This window comes from Temnothorax longispinosus, chromosome 12, assembly GCF_030848805.1.
Source record: "Temnothorax longispinosus isolate EJ_2023e chromosome 12, Tlon_JGU_v1, whole genome shotgun sequence".
NCBI classification, from domain to species: domain Eukaryota; kingdom Metazoa; phylum Arthropoda; class Insecta; order Hymenoptera; family Formicidae; genus Temnothorax; species Temnothorax longispinosus.
The window spans coordinates 10,436,810-10,447,357 of NC_092369.1; the positions used below are offsets into that span (position 1 = coordinate 10,436,810).

Sequence of the window (10,548 nt, forward strand, 5' to 3'; positions counted from 1 at the left end):
GGAATAAGCAGGATTCGATTTCCCTCGACTAATCGACTAACCCGACATTCGAATCTTTTCTGAACTAAAGATCGATTTTCCTTCCGACATTTTTGAAATTCGAGCAATCGATATCACCGACGAGGTACTATTGTTCTTATCGATGTCGGTTTCTCTATTTGAAATTCGATACTACTCGATACTATTAAACTTGATTAGACTTTAGTAGAAATATATCACAATTAACAAATATTTGTTATTTAAAGAAAATAAAAATTTATAAATATATTTCTGTTTTTGTTTAATATTGTAGTCTTCTAGACATGGCAAATCGTATTTGCTTTTTTTTTCTCTTCAAAGACTTGGTGACTTACTTCTTTTGTTCGTTAAATGATCGTTTCAATATAATTAGGTTGCATAATTACATATAACAAGCTCTTGTTGTACCTCTGTTAATTAACTATAAAAAACTATTAAATGGAAAATTTCTTGAGCTCAAGGTATACGACGATTTAACTCTAATCATACTCTGTTAGAAGTTATTGTATATTATAATTTTATAATAAAATAATTATTCGTCTGATTAAATAATTTGTGCAGAAAAAAAATTTATTTTATATTTAATAACCGCAGTAAAAAATAAAAAAAATTAATCGACTATTATTCGATGTTTCCAAAATATAAACAAAATAATTTTTGTTTTTCATAATAGATTATTTGATTGACAATGAGTCACGCAGAGTTTCGCATAGCTTGAGAAATGCTCTGTTTGCTAACGCCCTCTTGATGAGCATGGCCGCTAGATTAAAAGGCAGTAAGATGAATGAAACTCGTATAAAAGAAATATGCTTAGATTAATTAAAAAATAAATTATTTTGTTACTTTTAATTGCATTAGAAACATTGTCACTCACAAATATTTTAAATTGTTACTACTTAATTCAAGTATAATACGCATTGTTTTGAGAAATAAATATAATAATTGTATTATTATTATCTTTTATAATTATTATTAAAGATATATATTTTTCTTAATTTCTCTTAATTTTTCAATTACAACAAAAGAATAATCACAGTATTTACAGATCCAATCTTTGCAATCGGAGAATTAATTAAACAATTTGTATCACTATTGGTTTAGGATTTCTTCACCACTATCCGGAAGTAATTCCATTATCGAGAAGCCATTATCATATAACTAAAATAATATTAATTATTTTTCTTTATTGAACCAGTTCTTCTAGAACGAGTTTTATTTAAAATGTTGAATAAAAATATATTTACATTATATGTACAATATATCGTTATTTTATTTTATTAGACACACACACACAAACACACACACACACACACACACACATACATACAATAGTATGTAGAAAAAATTAACTGTATTAAAGCAGTTATTGATACAAAGAAGTAACAATCAAATATGATAAGAAAATGAAAAATCTTAATACACTTAATGCAATCGAATGTTTTAAAAAAAATATAAATTTTAGTTTCAAAATAGATAAATTTTGGAACGAATCCTTTCCAAAAATAATTGAATTATTTACGTTACAAGAAAATATAATTCCCTCATCACATATCGAATCTCGAATCCCTTTCGACGACATCCCTTTATCATGGCGAGATGGCGCCGTAACAATCGCCAGAAAATCCAACCGATGAGCCCGAGTCATCGTCATCAGGACCACTTCCTGTGTTCGCGGCTAACGCCTGCCTCTCTCGTTACCGTTGACCTGCCGACCGATCCGGGGCTACTGACTTGGCTTGGAAGGAAGACACGCGCTTACCACCGCCGAAGAAACGACGGCTGCCGTTTGTAAATTGGTCACGGTCGTGTACCGCGGCCGTCGGTGACTCTTTCCTAAAGTCGTCAGCCAGCCCGACGTCGGCAAACACGATCGTGAGGTCGCGAAGCGGGTGAACGGGTTGACGTGACGCGCATCCGAGCGTGCGAGACTCGCAAGATTGATCTATCATTGTCTTGTCTGGCCGCCGTCTGGACGGTTGATTGCCATCGGGCCAAATATTATTATCTTCCCAGAATTCCCGCGGCCGATTACCGATTTCGCGTCGTCTCGGACTACACCGGGGCGCTGTTTTGTAAGGGATAGGGAAATCTAAGGAAGCCCATTGAATCTCACTTCGTATGGGAAATTACACACGAGTTATCTTATATATTATGAGATTTAATTTTTGATAAATTCACATTAATTTTTAAATCTTTCATTTCTCTTAAAACTGGTTTTAGAGAAATGCTGAAAGCTTTTTATATATATATTTTTTTTTTTTAACAAACGTAATAGCAAACAAAAAAAAAATAAATAAAGACGTCTTTGAGCTGCATTAAAATGAGGATTTAATGGTTGTTAATAAACTCGTAACTTTTAAAATAAATCCATATCAATTTAACAATTTTGTGTTATAAATTTCTCGCAGCTTTTAACAGGGTGAGAAAACCAGCGATCATCGAATTTGCCTTTATCATCTCATTATACAAGATCATCTCATTACACATTAACGAAGATAAATAATTGTAACTCATTTATTCTGACAATTCGTAAGCGTCAAAATGATGCGCCAATTAATCACTATTCCTCAGTTAAAGGAAATTATTAAAAGAGGAATCGATCTCTTTTTAAATGAAGAGCAAAGCGCGTTTCGGCGAAGAAAAAGATAGACAGTCGAAAAATTCGAACTCGTCCGCGTGCACACGAGGAGGGGGGAGGGGGGAGATTAAAAGCGCTGGCGAAGGGTGCGAGGAAGGGTGAGAGGCAGCGAAATGAAGAAAGAGGAGGAGAGCGAAGTTCGCGCGGAGTGCGCGCGGCTTGATCGAATGCGGATGTGCGTGCAGCCGGTGTGGCCGGTGGTCGACAGCCTACGAATCGGGGGAAAATTATGGGTAGGTCCTCTTTCGTATACATGTCGGTGGTGTTCGATGCTATCTGCCTTCACCTTCCGGGAATTTCGCGTTATAAATAGGAGGGCCGAGACGGTAGGAGTAATATACGCGCGTACGTACGCACGCGCGCGCGTGTGTGTATTTACACGCGTGTGTTACGTGTGTCTCGGTTCGACTGCACCGAGGAGTTGCAGCGAGCTCTCTCACCTCGTCCGCGCCGATGAAGAGTAGCTGGGGATATCCCGAATATTCGAATTTCGGTACCCGCGCGATTTATGCACCCCGCTTTCTGGCGCCGCCGCTCCCTGCGCCCCGTCCCGTCCCGCAGGGCGGTGCAGGGCTGCGAAAGGGAATTCCAGCCGGTGCACGAAAGCGATTGCTACCTTCGTCCGAAAAGGGCCCGCCGGTCGTCGCCGCCCGCGGCCGCTGTTTTTAATTGCCGGCAGCGCGGTGATTCGTATACGCTTCGTGCGGAACCAGCTCCGCTCGTTTGCTCACCCCATTCAGCCCTTGTCCTTGTCCCCTTCTCTTTCTCTCACTCTCTCTCTCTTTTTCTCTCTTTCTGCGTCTCGATTATGCGATCTTTAGACCCTCCGCTGAAATTACGGGATAATTATGTGGCGTCTAGTCGTTATCCGATCGTAGTTTATTCTAGACCCGGAATCTTTTACGCGATAATAAATCCCGATGTGGCGAATATGCATACGAGCATTTGAATGCCCGTTCGACAGCACACGGCCTCTGAAATTATCAGTGCATAAGCAACGTGGTATCATGACTTTCTGTCCAAATAAAAACATTTTATCGAAAAGATAAATGCATAAGTGTCGCACGAGGCGGACTTTTAAACGATCGTCCGTCTATACGAACGTCTGTGTTTCTACTAACGCGACTATAAGTCGGAAATGTGAAACGACTCGACGCATAGAATAGATTTGTAATGATTTCAAATTAATATGAAATTTATATCCGTAATTTTTTTGGACTTAAGACAATTCTTTGATGCATATAAATAAAAGAGTTTCAAAATTCTATTTTCCTTTTCTTTTATGATATATAAGAAATTAATGTTTTTCACTAAATTTGTTACTTGCTCTTTATATTATTCTCTTTAAACAAGTTATACAAAATAAAGCAGTATAACTTTAAGCTTCTTTATAACAAATAATATTTAACTGCAAATTTCTGTAAGAACTATATCTCTCGCCGAGTGTCGTTGATCGCGTTTCTCTTCGCTCATATTTATCGCGAATTGGACTCGATGTCACGTTTCCGATATATGCGTGAAAGTGATATCGAATTCCTCGATAGCGAAGAAAGCGAAAAGCCATTCATCTCCATATCGGCGGCGCTTGATAAATTGGTACACAAACGTGAGATATCCCGCCGTTCCTCTCGCCAACCCTTTAATCCCGATGTATATACACCGTGGTGGAGAAAAGAGGAGGCGCAGCGCGGTTGGCTACTTTATACTCCCCGTAGGCTCTATCTGCCTGCCTTACCTTGCCTCACCTTGCCTTGCTTGCCTGCCCTCCTGCCTGCGTGAAAGGGGAGGCATTACGGGGTTACTAAAGTATTGTATGGCCTCCCCAAGCCCCATAAGGATAGCCCTCAGGCACGCACCCCCGTTATCGTATGCGTATGCATTTTTTTCGCTGGTGCGTGCGCGGGGGCTGGTGGCTCGCAGCCCTTATATGTGCAGTGAAGGTGAAGGGGGCATCGGGTAACACGGGCAGGCAGGCAGCCACCCAAACGACCGAAACCTGAATGCTCACCCGAGAACACGGCTTGTTCACGTAAGCGTGTCTTCTTCGCTTTCCTCATTCGCGTGCATTCCTCTCGTGCCACCCCCCTTTCTTCTCTCTCTGTCTCTTTTCGATCTTCCTAATATTTTTGTCTCTCTCCTTCTCTCTCGATTCTACTTGATCTTCCAAGAACACACCTGTATTTACGATCGATAAGGGCCAACGCTCGGAAACAGGTGATTCCGATAATCGCGTAAATAAGGCGCCGCGGTCCCCTTGCAGCGGTGGAGACGCTTCCCTTATCTTCCGTGGTTATCGCCCGTAAGCTCTCGAGAGATCCAATTGCGATATCGCGCGGATATATTCCGCACTCTCACTGACTCGACTGACCTGGCGATTCAATTCGCAAATGCGAATGTTATTTGTCACCCCCCCCTCTACAAAAATCGATAAGTTGCACGAACTATTAAATATATCAGTCGACGAGTAAAGTTGACCGATGGAATCGATCGACGAGAAAAATTATGCTTCGCCGTCTTTGGAAATGCAATAGCGCGATGGATCCACGAAGAGAGAGGAGAGACTCTCGCGCAGTCTTCTGCCAGCATATAACATACCGTGAGTGTTCCGGAGCTAAACCTAGAGTGCTAGAAATACACTCCAAGTTAATTCAAGTGCATCGCCTTCGCTGTCGCTATGTACATTCCTTTCCCCCGTTCTTGTTCCCGTAAATTTTTCTTTCTTTCTTTTTTTTTTTTTAACACGAAGACGTCATTTCGAGACGTCTGACTGAAAAACTCGTCCGTCATCCGTCCGCCACTGTAACAACAAATTATAATCGCGAGTCTCGTGTAATTATGAATCTAAACGTAAACGATATACGCGTTGGAAAAATATTGACTTTAGATCTTATATAGGGGGATTGCGCCCCCCTTCTCTGCGAGTCACCCGCGCCCCTGTATTTTTCGAATAAAAGTAGATTTTCCGAGCGTGATGTACGTGAGGTGTTAGCCGGATGCACCGTTCGCATACGCTCCACTTGATGCTCGAGAGGAAGTATAGCATTCACCCTCGCGATTCGAGAACTCAACTTCCTCTTTGGACTTCTTCATCGTTTCGAACCCTCCGTGAAAGCTAGCAGGTTCCGCGTCCCCTAAGCGAGAAGGGGATGCGCGCCACTTTATCCGCGCCCTCGAAGTACGGCTACGTACACTGACAGGTATACCGCAGGTACCTTTATTCCGATCGTCATCACTTTCCTTATCCGTACCAATCATTTCGAGTCACGAGCGTGCATCGAGCCGGCAAAACGCAGCGAGAAGATAATTCATTTCAGCAGCGCGCCACGACCTCCTTCGGTCCGTCAATATAAATTTAAAAAGACAATAACTTTATCTTGATAAACTGTTACACCTAAGTGAAAAGAATGTAAAAATAAATTTTGTGGCGAACGCGACCGCAAGTAGGGATAAAAGATTCTACACATTTCTAAAAATCCTTCGTGAAATCTCATTTCGAGTCACGAGCGTGCATCGAGCCGGTAAAACGCAGCGAGAAGATAATAATTCATTTCAGCAGCGCCACGACCTTCTTCGGTCCGTCAATAAATTTAAAAAGACAACAACTTCATCTTGATAAACTGTTACACCTAAGTGAAAAGAATGTAAAAATAAATTTTGTGGCGAACGCGACCGCAAGTAGGGATAAAAGTTTCTACACATTTCTAAAAATTCTTCGCGAAACCGCAGCGAGAAGTCGCGGAAGCGTTGAAAATAAAGTGCGCTTTACGGGGCGGTCAGTGAGACACGGTGTTAATTAAATGTTACGGTTGGGCCAGCGCCCGACCAATGGGGTGGTTGACGAAGAAATTATACTATCGGAAAGAATATGAATGCATAAGCAGCGCGTACCGTACACATGCGCCGCGCTCTCGCGTCTCTCCGTCCGATTCTCTTCACTTCTGACTTCCTGTCTCGCTCTTTCTCCGCGATCTATCTCGTAGTTCACCTTTGCCCGTTCACTCGTAAAATGCAAATCCGAGTAACGGCCGTACTCGGGGGGTTTAAGCCGGATCTCGTTGAATGAGATCGTAAAACGCAGCTAAAGACTGGCAACGGCACCACGCCATGACGCAATTATGTCAAAGAAAGCATGCTTCGAATAATATTATTGTTTCCTATTCGTTTCCCCATCGCACCCCCGAGGTGATTCTCGTTTAACGGCCGTGTGTAAGAAACGCGCCCTTAACGTCGGCCTACATATCCGGCTTTTCACTCCTCCGAATGGGCGAAAGCTCGCTCGCGCCAGAGGGGCCACACCGTTTCTGCGAGCGGATTCTTCGCCGATTATTAAAGCCGTCACAACCATATTGCGTAGCGACTCACTGAGCTTTGGAGCAAACCCGAAGTTATATTTGACGTGATTGCATGCTGTATAAGAATTGATAAGAAATTATCGTCCAAAGTTAAGAGTTCGTAATTTCTAAAATTAGTAATTTATTTTATAATCGCGATAAGCCGACTTTACGATATTTGTCGTAATATTCGTCAGATATTGCTTAAATAAATTTGCGATAATTCCTCTCGGTCTCTCGTGCCCGGAAGATGCTTCATGCTGTCACAATAATTACATGAGAAAAAATATCACTTAAATCTTTTTCATATTATTATTTCGTAATAACTTTTCGTATGATTGTTTTATAATAATTACATAATTATTATAATAAATAATTGATTATTCCATTACTTGAAGCCTATTCATAGCGATTGCTCTCTTACTCTGATTATTTCTTTCAGTCAATTATTATTAATCTGCGTGTATGTTGAATATAAGCTAACACATCTTCAATACGTGAGAGATTTTATTTTGCCATTTTTTTTAAATACAAATTTTCGTATCGACAGATCGCATTGATCTGTCGCGAGCGGTTTCTTGCGTTTTTTTTTAAGTGGAAGGAGGAAAGTTAGGCGTTTCAAACTACCAATTTAAATGCCGATCCGATGAGCCGGCCAATACGCCTCGCAGAGTGCAAGGTTATTAAGGCATAGTCTGGTCGGCGAGTTTAGGTAGATTGGCCCACACGGGGGCCAGTGCATTCGAGAGGCTCGTTGCCCATCGACGGCAGGCGAAGCTTGACCTCGGATTACTCAATGATTTTTTTCTTTCTCGTAACGAATACACGACCTGCTTTCGTTGCAGAAATGACTTTGCGCCTTAATTGTGGCGAACAAACTTCGTAGCTTACCTGTTTGTACAGAGAGAAAGAAAGAAAAGGATATCGTGTGTATAAATCTTTACAGAGAAATCAAGAAAATCTTCTCTTGATATGATAAAAGGCATCGTATCAGATTTCAATGTAGCGAAAAATGTATGTGACACAATATATATATCCCTTACAGAAATTTAATACCGTAAGTGATTATTTGGCTAGTGATTAATTACTTATTTTGAGTATTAAAAACATTATAACATGCTTAACAGCATTTTATAACAATGCTTTTAATACTCAAAATAAGTAATTAATCACTAGCCAAATAATCACTCACAATATTAAATTTCTGTAAGGGATAAACATGAAAATGAGGATGTTATAAATATGATCCAGTATAAGATAATTTTTGTATTATTACCTTATTGTAACTAATATTGCTAATTATTTGTATCATTTAATTGTTATATTACTACATTATTAATTATCTTATACATACACATATTCTTCAATACATAATTTTTGGCATATTTATATGTATATCTTTCGGGATTATATTCGAAATTTCACTAACGACTAACGTAACAAGATTTTTGACGATTATCTTCTTCTCTTATAGAAATTTAATACTGTAAGTGATTTTTTGGCTAGTAATTAATCACTTAAAAGCACTATTAAAAGTACTGTTAATAGTGCTTTTAATAGTGCTTTTAAATGATTAATATCACTAGCCAAAAAATCACTTATAGTATTAAATTTCTATAAGGGTTCTCTTGAAGAAAATTTTGGCCCAGTATCATTCACATACAATAAAATTTATTAAGTCTACGAAGAAAATCTTCGTCTTGTCTAATCGTGTCACTTTCACTTTTAATTTCGGCAAAAGTCACTTTCGTGCCTCTCATTTGATTCTGTCTTGGAGCATTCTTGGCATGCGACGCCCGACTATTTCTGTTCCAATAAATTCTCCGCGATGTTTTCGGGTTAATGTCGAGATTTTCGCATTTCTCTCCGTTTCGGCGAAAGGGGAGCACTAACCCGACCGTCGGCAAGGACGAGTGCTCAGGGCGCCGTCGAAGAAAAACAATAAAACGAGAATTGGCACGTCTGGCGAAACAGTTGACTCTCTCCGCCGTCAATTCAACTGGCCGACTTGCCCAGGACGTGCATCTGACTATCGCATTATATGCGCGAATTATCGTCGCACACGTCTCCGAACTCGGCCACCGCTCGGGCCATGTCACTGACATACCGTGCCGCCGAAAAAGTAAGTAATAAGAATAATTTTTTTTTAATATGATACTTTTAAAAATTTGAAAATTTTATTTTATTGTTTCCTAAAATTATCTCGTGTGGCTTTATTGATGCTTATTTCCAAAAGAATGTATTTTGAATATCTAAATCATATATCTGAAAATTTTTCAATTACGCTTGATTATCAAATTGATATATACGAATTTCTTTGGCCAACAACGCAGATGTAAGAATTTTTCTCAAAGACGGTCGAATCGAATATGAGACAACTTTCGGAAATAAATAAGCTTAGGTCGCGCTCACGCGTATTCATTACGGAAGCGACGTTTCATATATATAAAGAGTTTTATGGTAAATTTATTGTTTGATTGTCGCTCGCGCATATCCTCGATAAAACGCATCCTGCTATTGGATGCCAGCGGCGCCATTCGCTCGAATAAACTTTTCCTTGGCACCCTTTCGACCCGCGGCTGGCGACAAATAAGATAACCCTTCCTTATTCAGTTACAATTGTTTCAGTTATCGCGACTGACATAAAAGCCATGACACAGTTATAATGACCCATACAAGAACGAATTGCATATAAAAAAGAATTCTATGTATAAAACAAATTTGATTCGTTTTGGCACGATTGCATGCGGGGCGTCGATAAATAAATCCGTAAATATATATGTTTCGGGTAAACATGTTTTTAAAATGCGCACATTATTTCATTGCCACAACGCGCGCTAGAAGTAACGTTGCGCGCGCATTTTATGAAAAGCGGCACAACAAATAAACAAGCACGATTTAGCGGTGTACGTTTCACAAAAATAAAATCTAATTATAAGATAAACGGCACACATTTGCGATCGAAAAAGTTTTCGCCCGCCAGCCTGATTGATCTTATATCGTGTTGTTGCGCGTAACAGAGAATTAAGAGTGCGTAATTTGCAACTTGTATCAATTATGATATCAACATTAGCAACAATGGCTGCGTTCGGAAACGTCGTTCGGAGTGCACACGAGTATACTCCCTTCTCTTTCTATCTCGGCGAGTTAGAAGGAGAAGGGAGCGTACCCGTGTGTACCCCGGGTGACGTTTCCGAACGCAGCCAATGTCGTACAGATCTATAAATGGCTTGGCTATATATACATTTTAATCTGGTACGAACAATAAGAATGCACATTTATGACAAATTCTACAGTTGTTACTTGCAGTTAATGTATTTATCGATCATTAATCATTGGCGATAAGTGAAACGATAATTATATTTACGGATCCGTTCTGGTTCATTTGGTTCATAATGCAGATGGCGTGAAGTATTTACTCAAAATTTTTGGCATTATCAATTGCAACGTCATGCTATGTCTGCATGAACTCTAGATATATTTTCTGCATATTCAAGTAAAAAAAAGACATAGATTAGTAATAATTGTACTTACCATTTTTCAAGTATTATTTACAAAAAC

The 10,548-nt window shown here is 39.7% G+C and overlaps 1 protein-coding gene across 1 annotated transcript in view; it reads left to right on the forward strand.

Annotated features, from left to right (window-relative positions):
• Positions 1–8,856: 8,856 nt before the first annotated feature.
• LOC139822999 (probable glutamate receptor) overlaps positions 8,857–10,548 on the forward strand; it is a 37,944-nt gene continuing 36,252 nt past the window's right edge. The window contains exon 1 of the mRNA XM_071795262.1: positions 8,857–9,109. Coding sequence (XP_071651363.1) covers positions 9,029–9,109 — 81 coding nt within the window. The 5' untranslated portion in view covers positions 8,857–9,028. The remainder of the gene's footprint in view (positions 9,110–10,548) is intronic.